The sequence below is a fragment of the Salmo trutta genome, chromosome 4 (assembly GCF_901001165.1).
Source record: "Salmo trutta chromosome 4, fSalTru1.1, whole genome shotgun sequence".
Lineage (NCBI taxonomy): Eukaryota > Metazoa > Chordata > Actinopteri > Salmoniformes > Salmonidae > Salmo > Salmo trutta.
Window position 1 is genome coordinate 20,914,958 of NC_042960.1, and position 24,476 is coordinate 20,939,433.

The following is a 24,476-nucleotide window of genomic DNA, read 5'->3' on the forward strand; positions in this document are numbered from 1 at the left end:
AAATGGATCCGCAAAAAGGCAAGGATCCACTTTCTCCAAAAATATCACTCCTACTGGACCAGATTCTTCTTCATGCCCATTGATACCAGGCTTGAGTTCCGAGCTCTTCACCATACCTTCCTCACTTAACCCACACTCCTTCACTTCCATTTCACCTCCAGAACCCGTTCTTGCGCACAGCTCACTGTTTGGACTCAACACCAACCTGCTTCAACACCCCAACTCCATGTTTATCACCTTTCTCAAATTCAACCGCTGCTTTCCTAATTATTTTCTTCCTCCCCCCATTCCTCAGAAATCCACCTTTCTGCGCCCCTGTCCCAATATTCCTTTTCTCCAGACTTCACTTGCAGCCCAGTGGCATCCCGATGTAACTCCCATCTCATAATCATCCTGCCCACCTCCGAAAAGTGTCTCCTCCAGGAGCCAAGATTTTGAGAGCATCTTCCCAATATAGCTACAGTCCTCTCCATTCGCTTTCCTTCTCATGTGCCTGCAAAGCATGCACTGGGTTTGGGCTGAATTGGCCACAGGTGGAAGCCAATCAAGTTGTAGTGACATCTTAAGTATGATCAAAATTTGTTGCACCTGAGCTCAATTTGAAGTGGCATAGCAAAGTGGTGTGAATACTTATGTAAATGAGATTTCTGTCTTTCATTTTCAATACATTTGATAGTTTCTAAAAACATGTTTTCACTTTGTCATTATGGGATATTGTATGTGATTTTAATTTTTTTTAATCCATTTTGAATTCAGGCTGAAACACAAAATGTGGAATAAGTCAAGGGGTATGAATACTTTCTGAAGGTTACTATATGCTCTCTACTAGCCTGGACAAGGTACACAATTAATTGACTGAGGGTGTGATGATCAAAATGTAATGCCTGATTCACACAATGCTACTATGGTGAATGCTTACCCAGGCTGATCTACAAATAATAAGTAGTTATGATGCAAGGGGATTTGTAGTCGAACATGCCCATAAACCCCTCCATTGATTAGTCTTTTGACCAATCATATCAGATCTTTTGAGATTTTCCGTTTAGTCAAAAGACCAATTAGTTGGGGAGAGAGATCAGAATTGGGTTGCTTCTGTAAATACATCCTTAGTATTCATCCCTTAAACCACAGCTCCATGAGCAGTTATGAAAAGTGAATTGAGAAGGAATTAACATTTTCATCTGGTATACAGTTTCAACATTTGTCATTATGTAATGAAGCAATGCTATTATACTTTAGGACAAAGAAAAGGCCTCCTACACACTTTCCCTTTCCACGAGGCAAAGAGAAAATAAGTGTGCAAATGCAAATCCTGTAATGGGTGACGTGTTAGCTCTATTATAGCACCTGAAATCCCTGGATTGTATATACACTGCCTCCTAATTGGCCTCACCAGGGAGTGACACTGCATGACGGGGGAGTGTGATTGGATGAATTCAGTTCAGTGGAGACCTTTTCAAATTGGAACAAAAGAAAAACATCTTCCAAATAAAGTTTAGTATTACATACCATTTCCAAACAGACATTGTATGTAATGCTATTACACTGTAAAGCTTAGCAGAACCATCCATACATTAAAACCAATAACACGCTCACACTCTCATGCCAACCTGTGTGTGCTCGCAAAAGAGCGAGAGACGAGCATAAAAATGAGCCCACAACCAAAACTGTGTTTGAGAAATATTTTCTTATTCAGGTGTATAGCCAGTGAGAACAGACATTTTAATGGAATACTTGGTTACAGTAGGAGAGTAGTAGAAAGACAGACACCAGATCACCTCAGTTACCATGGCATCCCTCAATAGTCTAACTAAGACACATCAAAAGCTACCATAACAGATGGCAATAACTGTCCTCTAAAGGACACTTTTACTCAAGTCTATAACAAGCATGTATTGAAAAAGACACCAAGAGATAGTGATATAATTACTCTCGTGTAAAGGTAGGAATTCACAGCTGAAATTAAAAACACTGCGTAGTGACTGTGCGTATGGTAGTTTAACTGAACTGCAGGAGAGTTGTAGGACGCTGGAGGGCATTGCGACCTCAAAATCAGGGTGCTCGGCTTCATTAGGGGAGATGGGGGGGGGGTGTTGCCTCTCACCGTTTACAACATCTTCCTCTTCTCAAACTCCTGCGGAGAGAGGGACAGAACAAACAGAGGAGAGATTATTAATTCATGTAGATTCACACAGTTTGTTTACATCTGGAAGCTACAGGGGATGGGGGATGGATGGGTGCTAGTAGACCCCAACAAGGCACTTTCCTTTCTTCCCGGGGGTTGGGGGGGAGGAATGTCTTCGTCACAAATGGCACCCCCATTCCCTACATAGTGCACTACTTTTGACCAGAGCCCTATGGGTGCCATTTGGGATGTAGACAATATATTTATCTCATCAGGGATTAATGAAGAGTTTATAGGTACAAATAATATTCAAAAATTATCTTTTAGATGCAAAGATAAATACCTTACAAACCGAATAAAGTGCTATGCAAGGCTCATATACAGTGTGTTATAGTCCAAACACAGAAAACATGTATATTCACACCAAAGCATCAAGATCCATAGTCATGTGGTATGACAGCGAAAAAAATACGTGAAAGCCCATAACCAAAAGGATGAAGGAGAACATCACGCATGAGATGTCTCCATTTACATACACCATTTACTAAATATCAGCAGAGGAAGGGCGATAGAACAAACACTCTCCTGCCCTTCCTCCTAGAATTTCCAATTTCACAGAGGAAAAAGCTTCCTTTATGCAAATGTCATTTATCAGGTCTGCAACAACAGATGCATGTTGTTGCCCATTGGAAAATGCCTTACTTTCAAAATACCTGGATGTCTACCGCCACCAAGTGGTTGAACAGATCTACTTCGGCTCAACACTCAACTTTGACACAGTGCTAGAGCAACTCGGCGGGGTGTGCGTGTGTCATCTGTAATGTAATACACAGGAGTGTTAAGGGAAGACGCCCTTCAGTCTCACGCGGGGTGGGTTAAGTGGATCTGTACGCTCCGATCAAGGTCAGGCCCTTGACTTTCTGAGAAAGGGACAAATAGAAAGAGGAGAGAGAGAAGACAGGAAAAAGCGACTGGGGGATGAGCGGGGCTGTGTTAGGGCTTCATGGTGGCCCCGAGGCATTAGGCACTCTCTGATGGATGAAAGGAGGGCGAAGGGTGGAAAAAGGGTCCACTCAGAGACTGTTCTGTCTGCTACTGCACGGCAAGTGGTACTGATGCACCAAGTCTGGTCCCAACTGGACCCTAATCAGCTCCTAACCCCAAACCACTGCTAAATAGTATACCAATAGCTACTCAAACTTACACTTGACTCATCACATACGCTGCTACTGTTTATTACCCATCCTGTTGCCTAGTCACTTTATCCGTACCTATATGTACATATCTGCCTCAATTACCTCGTACCGCTGCACATCGACTCGGTACCCCATGTATATAGCCAAGTTATCATTACTCATTGTGGATTTATTCCTCGTCATTATTTTTCCATTTAACTTTTCTTTTTTTTGATGCATTGTTGGGAAGGCCCCCGTAAGTAAGCATTTCAATGTTGGTCTACACCAATTTTTTACAAAATATGTGACATAAAATTCGATTTGAAGAGGGCGAGAGAGCGAGAGAGAGCAAGAGATGCAAGAAGGATCGTCCTTGTGTGTGACAAACAGTCAGGAGGGGAGAGTGTCAAAGGTGCTCAAGACAGAAAGGGGAGAGGCGGAGGAAGATGAAGAGCGATGAGGGCAGGATGAAGGAGAGGAGAGAGGGAGGGAAGAAGAGTGCTGGTGTGTGACAGGGACATTTTGTCAAGAAGGGAGGCCATGAGAAAGAGTGAAAATGGAGAGAGCAACACACAGGGGTGAATGGAGGTTTATGTTGGCTTGACAGAGTCTGCGTGGAATGCTAGGTGAGTGGAGTTCGCACTTTTGGGACTATCGGTGACATGCAAGCTTAATCTAGCGCAGTTACAGTATTTGAAAGAAAACAAATACTTGAATCTAGGTGTGGACACAAGAGGAGCTTCACTGACCAAGCAAAAACACTAGAGGGTTGGGCATTGTACTGTACTGAGAGCTGAGCATGTTATACCAAACCAAACTACCCCCTGCAGGCACTACTTTGTTTGTTTGCTCTGGTGTGTCGTGTGTATTATTACGCCGATTACAGCAGCCGCCAATGAGATTAACAGAGACGTATGAACACAATGGGCTGGGAAATTAACAGGCCGGGAAAGAGTTTTTCATCATTACGCGCAATGATTATGAATTAAACCAAAACAGTGCTACCACCGCACAAATCCATATCTGTGTGTTCGGGTTTGCCACACTGCGCTCGCTCGTAATGAAAGAATAAGATGATGAATGGGTGTAATACACGCTTTAACTTTTTATACGTCTTGTTAAAACTGCCGTCCTCCGGTGATAAATTGAAATAAACAGGCAGCAGCAGCGGAGCTAAATTGCCCACCCCGGCATCAACAGCCATGGTTATTAATTTCCCCCTTTCACCTCGCTGTTGCCTTTTGTTTATTACGTATTAAAAAAAAAAGTTAAATCCCAAGTCCCACAACCTTGCTTGTTAACGAACCCAAACACTAAAAACATCAGACTCAAGTAGAAAAAAACTCAAACGTACTCAACCTACAGTAAACTCTGTTTAGTTCATAGTTTTTAGTATATTTGAGGGAAGAGGCAGAGTTGGGATGTGGGACTAAAGTAACCCTTTTGCCATCCTCCCCCAGCTGCTATGAGAGAACGGTACAGTCCGTCGCACCACTGAATGACAAATGTTCTCGCTCTACTGGTCTCACCCATAGAGTTGGCTAGAGGGCTCTAGAACCATGGAAAAGATAGATTAGCTCTTTAATACATATCTCTAGTCTCACCTTGAACATGGTGCTGCCCAGCTGGGCGGGGGACATGCTGACCACAACGCCCGCCTGCTGTAGGGCGGCAATCTTCTCTTTGGCTCCGCCCTTGCCCCCTGCGATGATGGCACCGGCGTGACCCATCCTTCGGCCCGGCGGGGCAGTGAGCCCGGCGATGAAAGACACCACAGGCTTGGCATTCGCTCCCTGGGGGGTGAGAGAGAGAAAGAGCCTCAGTCACACTTGTATTCTCAGACAAATAACAGAATAGATGCTGCAAAACAGACAAAATGTCTTCCTGTTAACAGCCCCTCTAAAATGGCTTCTAAGAATGCCTCTTACTTTATTATTAAAACAGATGGTAGTGTACAGTAAATGTTATATTCACATTCATGTCAATACTAAATTACATGCTCTGTCCAGATGTGAGTGAAAGAGTCAATGAGACCATTTAATTGCATGGGTGTGAGCGTGGATGGGCACACATACACCCTCCACACACACCCCTCCCTGCCATTTCATATGATCTCATTCTTGCAGAAGCAGGTAATTAGTCACACGGACACTGATTAGCTCTGGCCCTGTCCGCTCAGCTCGTCCTGATGGATGGCTAAATTCAACATTCGAGATAATCTTCCAGTGCTGGCGGGAGGGGAGAGAGAGCTAATATTTCACACTCAGGAATAACATCATATTGGGGATGAAAGACGTAAGGTTGGGGCTTGTTCATTAGGGCATGCGAAGGAAAACTTTTTGAAATGGGTAGCGAAAAATCAGTGTTTCCTATTAGACCAGGTACTGTAGTAACTACCCATTTCAGTACATTTTTTGCCAAATGAACACAATCCAGGCCTCTCTTCAGACGCTCTTTCTCGGGTACTTGCCTTGTGATAAGGCTCTCCCTCCATCTTTCTCTTGCGCTCTCTTTCTCTCCCTCATTCCGTATCCTTCAGAGGAGTTAACACGGCATGTCAAACAAACTGGCCGACAAGCCAGGAAAGGTGGGCCTCCTGCTTATGGCTTTACTTCAATTCTACCATTTCAGCACAGGCTTTCCAAATGGAGCGCTCCTGAAACTGGCACTTATGTACAGCAAGACGACTCCTATTAATTTCAACACGCTTGAAGACACTGGATAATTGTTTAAGCAGAGCAGCCAATCCGCTCATCTCTCAGCCAAGAAAATCTATAAAAATAAAAAAAAACCTGGCTAACAATGTACAGTATTAACATGAGATGGCTCTGAAAGCAAATGTTCACTGAATGGGGGAATATGACTGCAATCAAGGGAAAAAAAGGTACAGAGGATACTAATTACTAGAGGTGAATGTTTCCTCTTGTAAAGTGGCCCAACATTTTTTCCTTTAAAATGGGTCAGGACGAGGGTGGCCATGCCCTGCTGCAGGCTTTTATTCGACACCTGATTCTACTACTCAGCTGCTTTTCAGGACCTTGACTAGCTGAAGTAGGGCTGTAGAAAAAGCCTGAACATTCAGTAGCTCTCCAGGAGGGATGGCCACCTCAGTTTCAGAATCTCTATTCACAAAGCGTTCCCGTCCATACAATCTCATTCATTATGATCAACAAGGCAAAACTGATCATGGATTCATGAATGCAGGCCCAATGTCGTTCCTCTAGCTAGGCCCTAAAAACTCCAGTTCCAGCACCCACTTGTCCCGTCCTAATGAATTCACAACTTTGACAAAACGAACCATCCCCGTGTGAATCAACACTTAAAATCTACCTAAACATGTTAGGCTGTAATTAGTCAATTAATGTTTATCTTCCCTCTGAGAGAAGAAGTCGGTGCATAACAAGAGAAGCCGAATTAGCATTTGAATGTTCCCACCGCCTTTGTCCTCCATTGTTAACCGGGGAGATGCATTACTTTAATAACGGAACAAGAGAGAAGAGGAGAAGGTTGTTTCCCCACCTCTTCTTCAGTTCGTTCCCCCACAGGAGGGGTGGAGCAGGAGGCAGGGGTTGTTTAGAAAGGGGGAAGCCTTGCTGTATGCTCGAGGGTAGAGCTCAATCTTAATCTTGTCAGATTAAGACAAACAGACAATTACAACATTTATAAGGCCCCCTGTTCACACACTAGATGTGAATGAGTCTGCGGCCCCACCTATTTCTAAAATCACTCCCCTGCCCTCCTACAGTGAGGGAAAAAGTATTTGATCCCCTGCTGATTTTGTATGTTTGCCCACTGACAAAGAAATGATCAGTCCATCATTTTAAAAGGTAGGTTTATTTGAACAGTGAGAGACAGAATAACAAAAAAACTGAAAAACACATGTCAAAAATTGTATAAAATGATTTGCATTTTAATGAGGAAAATAAGTATTTGACCCCTCTGCAAAACATGACTTAGTACTTGGTTGCAAATCCCTTGTTGGCAATCACAGAGGTCAGACATTTCTTGTGTGCAAACCTGGTGGCCAACTACATCTCAGGAGGGATTTTGTCCCACTCCTCTTTGCAGAACTTCTCCAAGTCATTAAGGTTTTGAGGCTGACGTTTGGCAACTCGAACCTTCAGCTCCCTCCACAGATTTTCTATGGGATTAAGGTCTGGAGACTGGCTAGGCCACTCCAGGACCTTAATGTGCTTCTTCTTGAGCCACTCCTTTGTTGCCTTGGCCATGTGTTTTGGGTCATTGTCATGCTGGAATACCCATCCATGACCCATTTTCAATGCCCTGGCTGAGGGAAGGAGGTTCTCACCCAAGATTTGACGGTACATGGTCCATCGTCCCTTTGATGCAGTGAAGTTGTCCTGTCCCCTTAGCAGAAAAACACCCCCAAAGCATAAATGTTTCCACCTCCATGTTTGACGGTGGGGGTGGTGTTCTTGGGGTCATAGGCAGCATTCCTCCTCCTCCAAACACGGCGAGTTGAGTTGATGCCTAAGAGCTCCATTTTGGTCTCATCTGACCACAACACTTGCACCAGTTGTCCTCTGAATCATTCAGATGTTCATTGGCCAACTCCAGACAGGCATGCTTTCTTGAGCAGGGGGACCTTGCGGGCGCTGCAGGATTTCAGTCCTTCACGGCGTAGTGTGTTACCAATTGTGTTCTTGGTGACTATGGTCCCAGCTGCCTTGAGATCATTGACAAAATCCTCCCGTGTAGTTCTGGGCTGATTCCTCACCATTCTCATGATCATTGCAACTCCACGAGGTGAGATCTTGCATGGAGCCCCAGGCCGTGAGAGATTGACAGTTATGTGTTTCTACTATTTGCGAATAATCGCACCAACTGTTGTTACCTTCTCACCAAGCTGCTTGGCGATGGTCTTGTAGCCCATTCCAGCCTTGTGTAGGTCTACAATCTTGTCCCTGACATCCTTGGTGAGCTCTTTGGTCTTGGCCATGGTGGAGAGTTTGGAATCGGATTGATTGCTTCTGTGGACAGGTGTCTTTTATACAGGTAACAAACTGAGATTAGGAGCATTCCCTTTAAGAGTGTGCTCCTAATCTCAGCTCGTTACCTGTATAAAAGACACCTGGGAGCCAGAAATCTTTCTGATTGAGAGGGGGTCAAATACTTATTTCCCTCATTAAAATGCAAATCAATTTCTAACATTTTTGACATGTGTTTTTTCTGGATTTTTTGGTTGTTATTCTGTCTCTCACTGTTCAAATAAACCTACCAATAAAATTATAGACTGATCATTTCTTTGTCAGTGGGCAAACGTACAAAATCAGCAGGGGATCAAATACTTTTTTCCCTCACTGTAGACAACAATTGGAGTGTGTTAGTGAATTACAAGGCTTTGCGTCATGTGTAAAGCACCTAGGAGAGAGAGAGAATGCAAGAGCAGGGGCTAAGAGTCAGAGGATAAAGTGAAAAAGGATTAAAGGATACGTTTAGTGTTCACAGAGGGTTAGCTGCCAAATACTCTACCTGTCTCATTGGAAAGCATGGGCACAAGTGTTCGGTCTTAGTTAGCCGTTTAATTTTACAAATGCATGGAGAGGCTGAATAATACTAGGTGGGATTTAGAAGTCTCAAAAAGAAAAAAAAGGGCATAAGACCTTCTATAAAGGTGACTTACACGGAACAAAAATATAAAAAACGCAACAATTCCTACATTTTTACAGTTACAGTTCATAAGGAAATCAGTCAACTGAAATGAATTAGGCCATAATACAGATCTGCATCTGTTGGTCACAGATACCTTCTGCCTCATACAGTGTGACACTTCTCCTTCGCATAGAGTTGACCAGGCTGTTGATTGTCGCCTGAATGTTGTCCCACTCCTCTTCAATGGCTGTGCGAAGTTGCTGGATATTGGCGGGAACTGGAACATGCTGTCGTACACGTCGAGCCAGAGGAGCCCAAACAAGCTCAATGGGTGACATGTCTGGTGAGTATGCAGGCCATGGAAGAACAGAGACATTTTCAGCTTCCAGGAATTGTGTACAGATCCTCGCGACATGACCATAAATAAAATGCAATTGTGTTGGTTACCCGTAGTTTATGCCTGCTCATACCAAAACCCCACAGAGGCACTCTGTTTACAACGTTGACATCAGAAAACCGCTTTGCCCACACGACACCATCTTCCCGGTACAGTTGAAAACGGGATTCATCAGTGAAGAGCACTTCTCCAGCAGTTTGTGCAGAAATGTTTGGGTTGTGCAAACCCACAGTTTCATCAGCTGTCCGGGTGGCTGGTCTCAGATGATTCCACAGGTGAAGAAGCAAGATGTGGTTACATGTGGTCTGCTGGTTGGACGTACTGCCAAATTCTCTAAAACAACGTTGGAGGTGGGCATTTCTGCAGTCAGCATGCCAATTGCACACTTCCTCAAAACATCTGCCTCCCAGGCTTTGTTGCAGACGGCCGAGAACAGAAAACGGCGCACAATTGGCTCAGCGTCGTCCGGGTAAGGAGAGGGTTTGGCCGGCCGGGATGTCCTTGCCCCATCGCGCTCTAGCAACTCCTGTGGCGGGCCGGGCGCATGCACGCTAACACGGTCACCAGTTGTACGGCGTTTCCTAACTACCAATTGGATACCACAAAATTGGGGAGAAAAAAGGTTAAAGAAAAATCATAAGAAAACTTGAGCCATCTGAGGCTCATAGAACATAACAGAACAGAGAGAAACTAGAAGGAACCCAATTTGTAAGTCGCTCTGGATAAGAGCGTCTGCTAAATGACGTAAATGTAATGTAACGTAAATGAACCCAAGACCACTGCTAAACAGTCTTTTCTTTAGACTTTAAAATGTGCAGTTGTGTTGTGACAACATTTTAGAGTGGCCTTTTATTGTCCCCAGCACAAGGTGCACCTGTGTAATGATGCTGTTTAATCAGATTTTTGATATGCCACACCTGTTAGGTGGATGGATTATCCTGGCAAAGGATAAACAATCACCAACAGGGATGTAAACAAATGTGAGCAATTTGTATTTTTATTTCAGCTCATGAAACCAACACTTTACAAGTTGCCTTTATATTTTTGTTCAGTATATTAAAACCGACAGGTTGGCAAGCAGCCCACAGAGTTAGAGGAATAGTTTTAATATGTAGGCCATGCAATGACCTCTAAAGTGTGTACTAATTCTAGCTCTGCGAAATGAAAAACATCAGTGCAACTTTTGGGTGCATAGATCTCCCTTTTAAGGCTCCTCTTTTGTAAATTAGTTGATTGTCTATTTTGAATACATCCCTCTCTTTTATTGGGCACATTATGTCAAGTGTTACACTTTTAATAAAGACTGATTCGACAATTTGATCTCCATCCCCTAAACTTCAATCGTGTACAAGTGCTCACCAAATGGTCGATCGCGATCTTCAAGGCATTTCTAGTCAATCACCAAAAATGTCTGTAGAAAGGCCAATGATAAAGGCTTGCTTTTATTTTTTGCGCTGTTGGCGGTAGATAAACTTCATTCAGAAGCCCTGCGCATCGGGTAGGCAAAGTGATCCCATTTTGAACCATTTAATTTGTCTCAAAACATCGTGCCTACAGCTTTCACAACCCCAGCCACAGCAAAGTTTGATACTAGCGTACGTGAGATTTCATAACTTTTAAAAACAATGACCAGAGGGAGACTTCAACACCATTACAAAATGCGTTCTTCCCTACTTCCACTCGCGCTGCAATGAATGAGTAGCTAAGTCCATCAATAGCCCTGCGTTTTTATTATTAGCAGCTCGTCGTGTCTATTTTAATAGAGGAATATTTAACTTTCTCTGGTCATAGGTACAACATGAATTTGTGCATGAGGCAGATGCATTGCAACTTGAGTTTCACCATCAGGTGGAAGATGGTGTCCCCTCTCTCTGGTCAGTCTCACCGGAGGAAAGGAAGGAGAGAGCAGGGACCATGAGAGGCAGACCCTCTGCTGCTTTCTCCCTCCCTCAGCTGAGACTAATACCGTGTTCAAAACAACTGGGAACTTGGAAACCTCAGACTTCCAACTTCCATGCGTTCAAGACAACTGGGAAAAAGTTGCTTTGAACGGTCATCCAACTCATAATTCGAAGTCGGACATTTGGCCATCTTTCTAGAGCTCTGACTTTCCGACCTGAAAAATCATTGACGTCATAATTTGACCTCTTCCCCCTCCCTAGAGTTCCCAGTTGTCTTGAAAGAACCATGACAGATCAGTAAAATAAAAAAAGCTAATATGCTAATTATTAAAATTTATGCTCAGCTGTGACTCAAGTGCTATACCAACTGATCTGGAAGCTTGAGTTTTTAAATATATGGTCTGAAGTACAATATTGGCAGGCCAGGCATAAATCCAATATGCTGTGATAATGTATTAGACCTACTATACAAACCTCATTCCTACAGAACTGTTATTAGGTTAATGTAAGTTAAGTCATGTTTTTTTTCATCTGAGAAGTAGATCTCTGCCGTCTTTCTGACTGCGAAAATCATCTTGACTCAGAAAAGGTTGGTGATCACTGATTTACACCAACCCTATTTCGACAGTCTTTACCCAGCACCACCTAACCTCTGCCAACATTAAAGGATATTTATAGACAAATTACTTAAAACATGCAGGAAAAATGGTGTACAACTTTTTATGAGCATTTACAAGATGTAATGATGTGTTTTCATAAGGCTTAAGTAACACTATCTTATGTCTATGTATCAAAATGTCAACTGACTCAAAATCAATTTTTAAGACCAAGAGCTCCGCTGTCTGTCCTGTCTTCCGTAATGGAATCGATACGCGGCCGTCATTAACAGTGGCGACGTCTCAAATGCACCCAAGTCCCTATATAGTGCACTACTTTTGACCAAAGTCCTATGAGCCCTGGTCAAAAGTAGTGCACTATATAGAGAATAGGGTGTCATTTGGGATGCACCCAGGGGACATCTCCTACATCTCTTCCAGGAAGATAAAGTTCAATACATGTAATGTTGCCTGACCGTTCATTGATCATGTCCTCTGCGTATTTCACACCAAACCCTCATTTGTAATCTGTCCAGTGTGATGAAATTCATTAAGGATCGGTCCCAAATCGCACCCTACTCCCTACCACACTACTTTTGACCATGGCCCGGGCTTTGGTCGAAAGTAGTGCACTATATAGGAAATAGGGTGCCATTTGGGATGCAGCCTAGGATGATGTGTCGGCTGTAACTAATAGATTGAAGGGTTTGAAGGTTTTTCATCTGTGCAGAAAGAGATCATTTTGAAATATCTATCTATACTGGTAAGGACATACCAATGTGATATTGTATTCTACTTTTCATCAGAGTCCCAAATGGCACCCTATTCCCTAGTGTCATTGTATTGTACTTTTCATGTGCGATTCCCTTAAGTGTCTGAAAATATGCCTAGCTGATCTTATGGCAAATTAGAGTAAAATAAATGTATTTGTGTGCATGTTGTAGATTCAGAAATTCAATACTGACAATAGTTAGTATTTATGTTAGGGTTGGGCAGTATTCAGATTTTCATACCGTATTACTGGAAGTGCACACAAGGAGCTCTATTTCTAAATAAATATATTTTGTATTTATTTTTGATGCACAATTTATTTAGAATTTTTAGGCAACATGGATCTTGATCTTGCCATCTAGCCACTTAGCTAGCAAACCAAATGCATAGATGGAGCCCTGAGCTGGATATAATTTACTTGGCAAATACATAGTTAACTTAGTTATAATTTATAGTTTTCTGAAACACCTGGGAATTTTGGGAAAGCTACCGAAATGTTGCAACCCTAGAAAAGAAAATGTCTGATGCATGGAATTGTTCAATGAGACAATCTAAAGAGAGGAACGTCATTTTGGGGCTGGCTTTGCATTCAGTGTTTTCGTTTCTCAACGTTGACAGAACAGCAGCTCAGATAAAACAATTTCAGGCTTTGGTTAAACTGCTGCCTCTGTGTGGAGCGTTGAACACCAATCGACTTTCTGAGAACTACCCGCGGCTTACACTCTCAAATTGGCTGAGCTGTTTGTACATGAGGAAGGGAGAGTGGCTGCGTCCCAACTGACACTGTAATCCCCATGTAGTGCACTACTTTTGACCTTGGCCCAAAGGGCTCTGGTCAAAAGAAGTACACTATTAGGAAATAGGGTGCCATTTTGGCCTCAGCCAAAGAGTTGTTCTCCCGACACGGAGGGTGGTGAGAGAGGGATTTGCATGCATTAGAGCAGCAGAAAGCACATCAAATTCATATTTATCTGCCGAACACCTGACACAAACCGCATAGTATGCGCACACATACGTGTCACAAAAATCTCTTTGATCAATCAAAATTCTGTGTCTTGGCAAATCTAGAGGGCAAAACACACACTTGGCAATAACTGTCGCTGAAAGGCACTTAACCACTTTTCAAGCCTTGCATAATTCACCAGCCATGCTCCAAAGATCAGTCTCTCCCACGCCTGCCTGGAAAGTGTCAATCAAAGGTGTGTGCCGTATTCTGCACCATGAACCCTAACCCTCTCCTTCACTGGAAGTACATGCACTCTAGCTCACACCCTCAGTCTATCCAGAACCCAAGGTCCATTAGCAGGTGGGAACACACACAAACAGTGTCTTACTATACTTGAGGGCTTTGGGAACCAACAATGGTTTCCTATTGAAAATCCTATTTTCCCTAACACTAATTCTAACCTTAAAATAGCCTTTTTACAAGTGAGGACCGGCAAAATGCCTCACTTCTCTGAATTTGAGTTAGTTTACCATTCTTGTGAGGACTTCTGGTACTCACAAGTATAGTAAAAATGTGTCCACTCGCACACAAGTTTTGGACCTGGGGGTTCCGAGTGCGCCCTGAGGGCGGAATCAAAGAGATGAAAGGGAGTACCTGACAGAACCACTCATCTTTCCAAAAGGGTCTGGATGATTCACGAAAGCACTGGTGGACCATTGACAAAGTGTTAACAGTCTGGTAACATGTTAATGTTTGTGTGTCTCCTCTTACAGAGTTGTGCTGTTTGAGGTAATCGGCAGCGTTCTCCTCGGCGTTGCCTCCGATCTCTCCGATCAGGATGATGCCGTCTGTCTTGGGGTCCTGCAGGAACACCTCCAGGCAGTCGATGAAATTTGTCCCATTGAAGGGGTCCCCACCGATGCCTGAACAAAAACCACACGAACCATTAGAACACAGTTACGCTGCTTATATCCATAAGATGGATGTCAGATGTGACCGTAGGCATAGAGTACAATGTACTTGTCGTTTTTCCTTTTTGATTTAAAATGTGACTAGGAAAGTGTTATGTACGCATTAAAAATAACTACACTGAGTGTACAAAACATTAGGAGCACTTTCCTAATATTGAGTTGCACCCCTTTTCGCCCTCAGAACAGCCTCAATTCGTCAGGGCATGGACTCTACAAGTTGTCGAAAGCATTCCACAGTGATGCTGGCCCATGTTGACTCCAATGCTTCCCACAGTTGTGTCAAGTTGGCTGGATGTCCTTTGGGTGGTGGACCATTCTTGATACACATGGGAAACTGTTGAGCAAGAAAAACCCAGCAGTGTTGCAGTTCTTGACACAAACCAGTGTGCCTGGTACTTACTACCATACCCCGTTCAAAAGGCACTTAAATATTTTGTCTTGCCAATTCACCCTCAAGTCTCAATTGTCTCAAGGCTTAAAAATCCTTCTTTAACCTGTCTCCCCTTCATTTATACTGATTGAAGTGGATTTAACAAGTGGCATCAACAAGGGATCACAGCTTTCACCTGGTCAGTCTGTCATGGAAAGAGCAGGCGTTCCTAATGTTTTGTAAACTCAGTGTACATTGCCTTCAGAAAGTATTCAGATCCCTTGACTTTTTCAAAAATTTGTTACGTTAGGCTTATTCTAAAATGGATAGAGAAAATAAATCCTCAGCAATCTACACACAATACCCAATAATGGCAAAGCGAAAACAAGTTTTTCGAAATGTATTTGAAATAAAAAAAACAATACCTTATTTACGTAAGTATTCATACCTTTTGCTATGAGACTAGAAATTGAGCTCAGGTGCATCCTGTTTCCATTGATCATCCTTGAGATACATCTACAACTTGATTCAAGTCTACTTCTGGTAAATTCAATTGATTGGACATGATTTGGAAAGGAACACACCTGTCTATATAAGGTCCCACAGTTGACTGTGCATGTCAGAGCAAAAACCAAGCCATGAGGTTGAAGGAATTGTCCGTAGAGCTCCGAGAAAGGATTGTGTCGAGGCACAGACCTGGAGAGGGGTAACAATTTTTTTGCAGCATTGTAGGTCCCCAAGAACACAGTGGCCTCCGGCATTCTTAAATGGAAGAAGTTTGGAACCACCAAGACTCTTCCTAGTGCTGGCCGACCGGCCAAACTGAGCAATCAGGGGAGAAGGGCCTTGGTCAGGGAGGTGACCAAGAACCCAACGGCCACTCTGACAGAGCTCCAGAGTCATTTGTGGAGATGGGAGAACCTTCCAGAAGGACAACCATCTAATCCAACAGTCTACTAATCCAGGCCTTTATGTTAGTGGCCAGACGGAAGCAGCAACTCAGTAAAAGGCACATGACATCCTGCTTGGAGTCTGCCAAAAGGCACCTAGACTCTCAGACCATGAGAAACAAGATTCTCTGGTCTGATGAAACCAAGATTGAACTCTTTGGCCTGAAAGCCAAGCGTCACGTCTGGAAGAAACCTGGCACCATCCCTATGGTGAAGCATGGTGGTGGCAGCATCATGCTGTGGGGATGTTTTTCAGCGGCAGGGACTGGGAGACTAGTCAGGATCGAGAGAAAGATGAATGGACCAAAGTACAGAGAAATCTTTGATGAAAACCTGCTCCAGAGGGCTCAGCACCTCTGACTGGGGCGAAGGTTCACCTTCCAACAGGACAACGACCCTAAGCACACAGCCAAGACAACGCAGGAGTGGCTTCGGGATAAGTCGTTGAATGTCCTTGAGTGGCCCACCCAGAGCCCGGACTTGAACCCGATCGAACATCTCGGGAGAGACCTGAAAATAACTGTGCAGCAATGCTCCCCATCCAACCTGACAGAGCTTGAGAGGATCTGCAGAGAAGAATGGGAGAAACTCCCCAAATACAGGTGTCCCAAGCGTCATACCCAAGAAGACTTAATACTGTAATTGCTGCCAAAGAAGCTATAACAAAGTACTGAGTAAAGGGTCTGAATTCTTATGTAAATGTGATATCAGATATACATATATATAAATTAGCAAAAATGTATACAAACTTGTTTTTGCTTTGTCATTATGGGGTAGTGTGTATAGATTGATGAGGGGGAAAAAAATGATTTAATCAATTTTGGAATAAGGCTGTGATGTAACAAAAAGTCAATGGGTCTGAATTCTGTCAGTTAGGCGCTGTATTTTGTCTATTCCAGGGGTGGGCAACTAGCAGACCTTTTTGTAGTCCCGCAGAAAAATTCTCTCTCTGCCCCATGGCAAAGTGTAGAATTGCATGAAATTACTCTAAAACCTCAGAATGTTCTCTCTGCTGAAACTTTCCTTTGGGCTCTCAAAAGGCTAGGGCCGGCTTTGACTGCATGGGTGGGTACGCAGACCCGCGAGCCACTGAGGCCCCTCATTATCAGTACAGATGTATTAGTGGTCCCCACCCCATCAAAGTTGCATATCCCTGGTTTATACATTTGCAGTATCTGTATATCATAACGCTTAGTCCCACGTACCGATGCAGAGAGACTGTCCCAGGCCAACTTGTGTAGTCTGGTGCACAGCTTCGTATGTGAGAGTTCCCGACCTTGAGACAATGCCTGAAAGATAAGGAGAGAATGATGACAAGTTCCAATTCTCTTAACAAGCATCCTTCCCTTTTCCCCTTCTTGAGAGGTAAGGAGGAAGAATGCATTTAAATATGGGAAAGGACCTGTATTTATACTGTATGGGTGTGGCCCAAATTGCAACATATTGTTAGGTTCTTATTTTTCAGAGTAAATAACCCACAGACACTAGAGAAGCTTTAACCACGTTTAATTCTTTCCAAAGGTTCTGTACAGCTGTAATCACACAGCAAAACATTTCTCTCCATCACAGTTATATACATCCTACTTAAGACACTCCCTCTCTCCAATCCTTAGTTTATGCCCAACGGGAAGAAGGTAACCAGATACTAAACCCTGATTACTCCCTTAAGGGGAACTAACCTCACCCCTCACCTCCTGACCTCAACCCCTCCTTCACCTAATCCACAGATATCCATCCGTCTTCCCTATATCGACACGTCGCTCTCCTCTCCTCCATCAAACACATTCCAAAGCCTTCTGGCCTTCTACAGAGAACCCTTAACTTCTGACATAAAACCCATTCTCTCCCACTTTCTATTCAAGGCTTCTTCTCTATCATTTATTTAATATCTCAATGTTCAAAATGTAAAACCCAACACTAGATAGTGCAATATGTTTGACTGGAGCCCCATAGACTATAGTGAATAGGGTGCCATTAGGGACGCACACTGTATGCCTTTGCAATGAGCAGCAAGTGGTCTAGGATGTCAGTGCAGCGACGCAGCGACCCAGCGACCCAGCAGTGACTTCATCACTACACCAGCGCAGGCTGGTGAGAGGAGCTAGAGGAGGATGGGTTCATTGTAATGACTGGAATAAAAGGAACAGAGTCAAACATGTGGTTTCCATATGTTTGATGCGTTTGACAGCGTTCCATTCATTCCATTCCAGACGTTACAATGAGCCAGTCCTACTATAGCTCCTCCCACCAGCCTCCAATGCACCTGGAGAAACATTTGCTATGGCTGCGTCTGATGCCTAGTGCCTACAAGGCCGCAGCACTGACATCTTCTCAAACTGTCTGCCGTGAGACAGTGAAGAAAATAATCCGCTTGGTCGCTGAGCGACTATCGCGGATAGCCACATGGGCAGAGGTCCTTTCTCCTTCTCACCTCTCTGACTCATTCTCCCAATTCAACTACACGCATGTCATTTTGGAGACTGAAGCACGTATCGTGGGATCTCTAACCTACTGTTAACTTTCCATAAGAAACAGAAGAAGCTGTTGGTCTGTCAGCATTATGACACTGCTGCCAAGTAAAAGCGGATTTTATTCAATGAGTCACTGAGGTGAATGCAAGTGAGCTAGGCAAAAATATCTCACCAATCCTTCCTTTCTTGTGAATGTGGCCCGGCATGATCCCGATCTTGCATTCTCCCGGCTGCAAAATAGGAAAACACAAAGTTAATACCAAAAGTGTGTGTATGTGTGTTCTAGCCTCTTACGTTGATCATACTAGAGCAGTTGCGGCCGATGAGGCGCGTAGTGCCCTGGCGCAGCAGCTTGTGTGTGTGTGTGTGTGTGTGTGTATGTATTCTTACATTAATAACTCCGGGGCAGTTGGGGCCGATGAGGCGGGTGGTGCTCTGGCGCAGCAGCTTGTGTTTGACCTTGACCATGTCCTGCTGGGGGATGCCCTCTGTGATGCACACCACCAGGGGCATGCCGGCGTCAATGGCCTCGATGATGGCGGCACCCGCGAACGGAGGGGGCACATAGATCACTGTGGCCTCTGCCCCGGTGCCCTCTCTCGCCTGTAGGTGCGGACAGAGGGACATGGTGAATTTAGGGCTTGCTATTCATCAATGTATGTATTTATTTAACCATTTCTTAACCAGGCAAGTCAGTTGAGAACCAGGTCTCGCTTAGGGCTGAATAAGACCAGAGACAAGAAATAGTGGAACACATTTAACCTCCTTGACAGAGTTGAAGACGGGCACGCCGAGGTGTGTCCTCCCCCCCTTGCCGGGGGATACGCCACCGACTAGCCGGGAGCCATAGTCGATTGCCTGCTGACTGTGAAACGTCCCCTAGAGAGGGAGAGAAGGAGGAAGAATCAGAGAGAATCAGCTAGTCCCAATCCACCCAGTCGTTTCTCTCTTGAATTTAGCCCACTTCAATGTTTGATTGGAGATCTGTAAGATGGAAGAAATATCGTGGAGTTCCTTCAGTCCAAAGGATTAGGGCCAAGGGGAAGGGAGGCAGCAGGTGACTGTGATAGATGGAGCGGGGAGTTGTCCCGGTCACTTGCGGCACCAACCGCAAACCTTGAGATATCATTAAAGTCAGGTATAAGGGAATGAGAACAGGCCTGCCATCCACCATTAATCAACAGGGCAGAATGGTGCCCAGTGCCCACAGAGGGAGGGGACATGGGAATCAAGCTGACATGGATGGGCACACAGACACCGCCAGCGTATTAAGATTAGGTACAACAGCAGGTAAATCAAGGACTATGTGAATGGTGGTCAGAGAGGAGATTTGGTAAATGATATTCAGGTATTTTACCGTGTCTAATTGTCACCTAGTCATGCATTTAGGTCAATGGGAGACTAAGTAAAAATTCTACTTAAGTGTAAGTTAGGATTCACCTGTAAGTCAAAGGGGCTTAGGTTGGCATCACATACAATCAGTTTAAATCCAACCCAGGCACACTAAACAACCATAATCAATGGCATTGTCTCTGTATTTCAAGAGGTCATCAATAAAACATTTTTTTTGTTGTTTTTAAATCACTCACAGTCCCAACTTTACTTTTTCAGGGACACTGAGTCCAATAATGTGTCGTAATATTATTAATATTCAACCTGCCAAGTTCCATCAGCCTTCTCAGTTAATAATTACAGAGGCTGTCTAGAAACGCTATAGATAAGTGGCTACGAGGGCCAACCACGGCACGTCCAAATCAATGACCCTAACGTTAAAACTATAATTACCAGCAGTAAAGAGAAAGGAAAGACTGAGCCAGCACTTTTTTTCCCCTCGCAACGCAGATATCTTTAAATTTCAATATTTTTTTCCCTCCACCAGCCTCATCTTTTTCTTCCTCTGTTCATTTATAATGCAACGTGCACTGTCTGCTCACTTTGCTCTTTTCTCCGGTGGTGGCGGTCCTAGCTATCATCCACTAATGAGCAGACAATGAATTTGAAGTATGGTTTGCTTATCAAGCCATAGAGGAAAGTCGGTGCGCAGCAGCGACACTTGAGTCATTGCTCAGCCCTTTCTAATTAGCATGAGTGTTCATTAGAAGAACTATATTTAATAACCCTATATTAAGTTGATGAAGAGTTGTTGGAGAGGAGGGGGGGTATTAACCTACAACATGGAAGAGAAGAGAGGTGTTCGCTTGTTGGACAATGATGCCGATACACTTCTTTTGACTGGGCCTTCCATCCTCACCTAAGACAATATTGGGGAACGAGATTATGCTGTCATTTATCTGGGGATAAAGTGCTCAGTTGCAGATAGCTAGCTACTGTGTGTGTTGCTTTAATTTATATGTTCATCTTTCTTTTTTTAACTCAATGTAATACATCGCAAATTCAAATCCTTAGCCAGTGGATAGACAATTGGTTCTTTTTAAATCTCTAGGGCTACATGCTCCTCTGGCAACTTTGTCAATGAATGTTTTGGGATGATAATTGAGCTGTTTTGAGTCTGCACAGGCAGATCATCAACAATGTCTGTTGTCAACAGATAACCCTGATTGGGTTGAGTTCATTCGGCACCAAACGAATGAAAGCAGACTGAGACAGGGAGGGAGTACCTGGACATGTCCAATAGGAAAGACACATTTTCAATAATTTCAGTTGCAAAAGTTAAGATTTCCTTTGAGCGCCGTATTGAACACAACCCAGTTGAATGCAGACAGCAGCCAGTGTCGGCCAGGTGTTGTGTAGCCTACATACCTGCTTCCCTGTGAAGCCTTGGCAAATGACCTTGGTGTCTTTATCAATGTAGAGGTTCTTTCTTGAAGCAGTATAACAGCTCCTTACTCCATTTTGCTGCACTGCAAACGGAGACAGAAGAAGAGGAAAGTGAAACCAAACACACAGGTGACATTTCCAAAAAACACTATTGTCACATCATGAAGGAAAGGGGGGAAGGAATGCCATCTAGGACAGTCCAGTGTTGTTGCCTCAGCTGTTGTCACATGTGCCTTTGATTACTTTAAATCAAATTAAACAGACCTGATAGGCTCTGGGCCTATGTTCCAAAACCTACTGTACAACTGTCAGCAGTAAAACACAAATACATTATCCAAGTATAGTGGCCTACACAGCGTGTTTTTGCTGCCCATTATGCCTTTTCTCTCATGATTGATATTGAAAGGCAGGGAAAGGGGGATACCTAGTCAGTTGTACAACTGAATGCCTTCAACTGAAATGTGTCTTCCGCATTTAACCCAACCCCTCTGAATCAGAGAGGTGTGGGGAACTGCCTTAATCGACATCCACACCTGGGGAACAGTAGGTTATCTGCCTTGCTCAGGAAGACAGATTTTTACCTTGTCAGCTTGGGGATTTGATCCAGCAACCTTTTGGTTACTGGCCCAATGCTCCTACCCACCAAAATAAGCCTATGAATGGCATTAGTCTGTGCAGTTCTGTATGACAGTCATGGTGAGATTATTACTTCACAAAGGCACGTTATAAATAAGGGAAATGAAACAAATGACCATGAATGTGTTTTGTAATCTACAGACATTTGTAAGATTCAGAAGTGGATATTCTGCTATTTGGCCATGAAGGCCTGCTTAAACAGAGGGCAACATCATGGTTGCATGTAACGTTCGTTTGCTCGCTAACGGTTAACACTTCATGTTGTTGTTTGTCCTCCATTTGTTTTGAGCATTGAACTAAACTGAGGCAGAAAATCCATTAAAAAAAAAAACAGGTATAGGATCTGATAGGCTACTGATTGATAAGGTTATTTTCAGGCTTCTGCTCAGGGGCAGTTGGTCCACAGAATTAGCCAAGAACCCTATGAGCTTTTGACCTATGCTATTTCTATGAGCTGGTCAATGTGTAGCTAGCAGATTATAACAGGCTAATGTGACGCTACATTAGCCGTCACAGGATAGGTGCTGTTTGGCGTAGTACATAATTTGAAACCAACCTTAACGATACCATCTTCGTTCTCGATTCGGCCAAACATATCGCCAAGTCAAGGATGGTCGTAAATTATCTGTGCTATGCCAAACATGAACTTACTTATCCTGTAGCTACCTCCATATAAAGAGATGTAAATCACAAATGTAAAGCTTTACTAGCTGTTTGCAGCGTACAATACAATGGGGGAGTAACGTTAGGTAGCATTAGCTTACCAAGCTACCAAAACAACTAACTACATGACAGTTACAATATAGCTAACTACATGTCCTAATCTCATTTATAGAATTGACATGCTAAATATAAAGCCCAAAGGACAAGCACGGTCAAAGTTCAGTAGTTCGGACTGTGGCCTGGAAATTGATGCGCTATCAGCATGCTAAAAGAGTTAGCCAGTATAGACGCACGAGCGCTGAGTGCCATGGCTACCCTGTGAGCAAGAACCAACAAATCCCGTGCAAAACGTGCTCCGTGAAGCACTTAATTTATCATAAACTAAACATTGAAGACTTTTAATAAGGAGAACACATATGTTGTTCTACTTACAAAGCAGCCGGGCAAACAATCTACTATGCGACATCTCCGGTCATTCACCAATGACACCCGAGGCTAGGGACCTAAACGTAGCAGGCAAAGGGCTGACTATAAATATGCCCAACTAAAAAAAAACATTTTGCAATTTTTTTTTGAACTTGTTCAACCGAGATACCAATAAAATATGTTGTCATTATACCAATTATTTAAGTCGCTGACAAAATTAGTACAACCAGTGAGATGGAAATTTCTCCAGGCAAATATTCAAGGTTGGCTTTAAACAGCAAAGAATTCTGGATAGTGGAGTTCAATCACTTTCATCATCAACTCGGATGAGGCCTGCATGCCTCATATACTAGAGTGCGTGTTATGCCCATCATAGAAATCCCAAGGGTAAAACCTGCTATGGAAATGTGATTCTTAGAGTGAACAAAAATATAAAGGCAACATGCAACAATTTCAATTTTTTTACTGAGTTACAGTTCATATCAGGAAATCAGTCAATTTAAATGAATTCAGTAGTCCTTAATCTATGTATTTCACATAATTTAACAAATGCCATTTAGCAGACTCTTTTACCCAAGGTGACTTACAGTCATGCATGTCATGGGCTCCCGAGTGGTACTGCCTCTCAGTGCAAGAGGTATCACTGTAGTCCCTGGTTCAAATCCAGCCTGCATCACATCCAGCTGGGATTGGGAGTCCGATAGGGCAGTGCACAATTGGCCCAGCGTCATCAGGGGTAGGCCGTCATTGTAAATAAGAATTTGTTCTTGACTGACCTGCCTAGTTAAATAAAGTTAAAATACATGCATACATTTTAAGTATGGGTGGTCCCACGAATCCAACCCACTATCCTGGCATAGCAAGCGCCATGCTCTACCAACTGAGCTACAGAGGACCACAACTGGGAATTCCCGAGATGCATCTGTTGGTCACAGATACCTTGAAAAAAAGGTAGGGACATGGATAAAAAAACAGACAGTATCTGGTGTGACCACCATTTTCATCATGCAGTGCAAAACATCTCCTTCGCATAGAGTTGATCAGGCTGTTGATTGTGGCCTGTGGAATGTTGTCCCACTCCTCTTCAATGGCTGTGTGAAGTTGCTGGATATTGGCGGGGAGTGGAACATGCTGTCGTACACGTCGATCCAGAACATCCCAAACATGCTCAATGGGTGACATGTCTGGTGAGTATACAGGAAAATGGGAGAAATTTGATTTTTTTCAGCTTCCAGTGATTATGTACAGATCCTTGAGACATGGGTCTATGCATTATCATGCTGAAACATGAGATGATGGCGGCAGATGAATGGCATGACAATGGGCCTAAGAATCTCGTCAAGGTATCTCCATGCATTCAAATGACCATCAATAAAATGCAATTGTGTTTATTGTCCATAGGTTATGCCTGCCCATACCATAACCCCACTGCCACCATGGGGCGCTGTGTTCACAACGTTGAAATCAGCAAACCGCTCGCAACACGACACCATCTGCCCGGTACAGTTGAAACTGGGATTCATCCATTAAGAGCACACTTCTCCAGCGTGCCAGTGGCCATTAAAGGTGAGCATTTGCCCACTGAAGTCGGTTACGACGCCAAACTGCAGTCAGGTCATGACCCTGGTGAGGGCGAACAGCACGCAGATGAGCTTCCCTGAGACGGTTTCTGACAGTTTGTCCAGAA

The 24,476-nt window shown here is 43.7% G+C and overlaps 1 protein-coding gene across 1 annotated transcript; it reads right to left on the reverse strand.

Moving 5' to 3' along the window:
- Positions 1-1,668: 1,668 nt before the first annotated feature.
- LOC115192027 (succinate--CoA ligase [ADP/GDP-forming] subunit alpha, mitochondrial) lies at positions 1,669-22,909 on the reverse strand. Its single transcript, XM_029750114.1, has 9 exons — positions 22,796-22,909; positions 21,047-21,147; positions 19,049-19,165; positions 18,677-18,889; positions 18,459-18,516; positions 17,021-17,104; positions 14,296-14,447; positions 4,905-5,093; positions 1,669-2,134 (listed from the first exon to the last, which is right to left on the reverse strand). The coding sequence occupies exons 1-9, from the start codon at positions 22,827-22,829 to the stop codon at positions 2,108-2,110; spliced, it is 975 nt and encodes a 324-aa protein (XP_029605974.1). The 5' UTR covers positions 22,830-22,909; the 3' UTR covers positions 1,669-2,107.
- Positions 22,910-24,476: the final 1,567 nt, after the last annotated feature.

What these genes read in the sequence shown, in the direction of transcription:
- LOC115192027 (XM_029750114.1), bottom strand. Translation starts at nt 22,829, where the DNA reads ATGTCGCATAGTAGATTGTTTGCCCGGCTGCTTT. An exon ending in TCTTCAACTCTGTCAAGGAG is followed by an intron (nt 18,890 to 19,048) that starts GTTAAATGTGTT and finishes CCGCACCTACAG; the next exon opens with GCGAGAGAGGGCACCGGGGC. An exon ending in TCACAAGAAAGGAAGGATTG is followed by an intron (nt 17,105 to 18,458) that starts GTGAGATATTTT and finishes CTTATCTTTCAG; the next exon opens with GCATTGTCTCAAGGTCGGGA.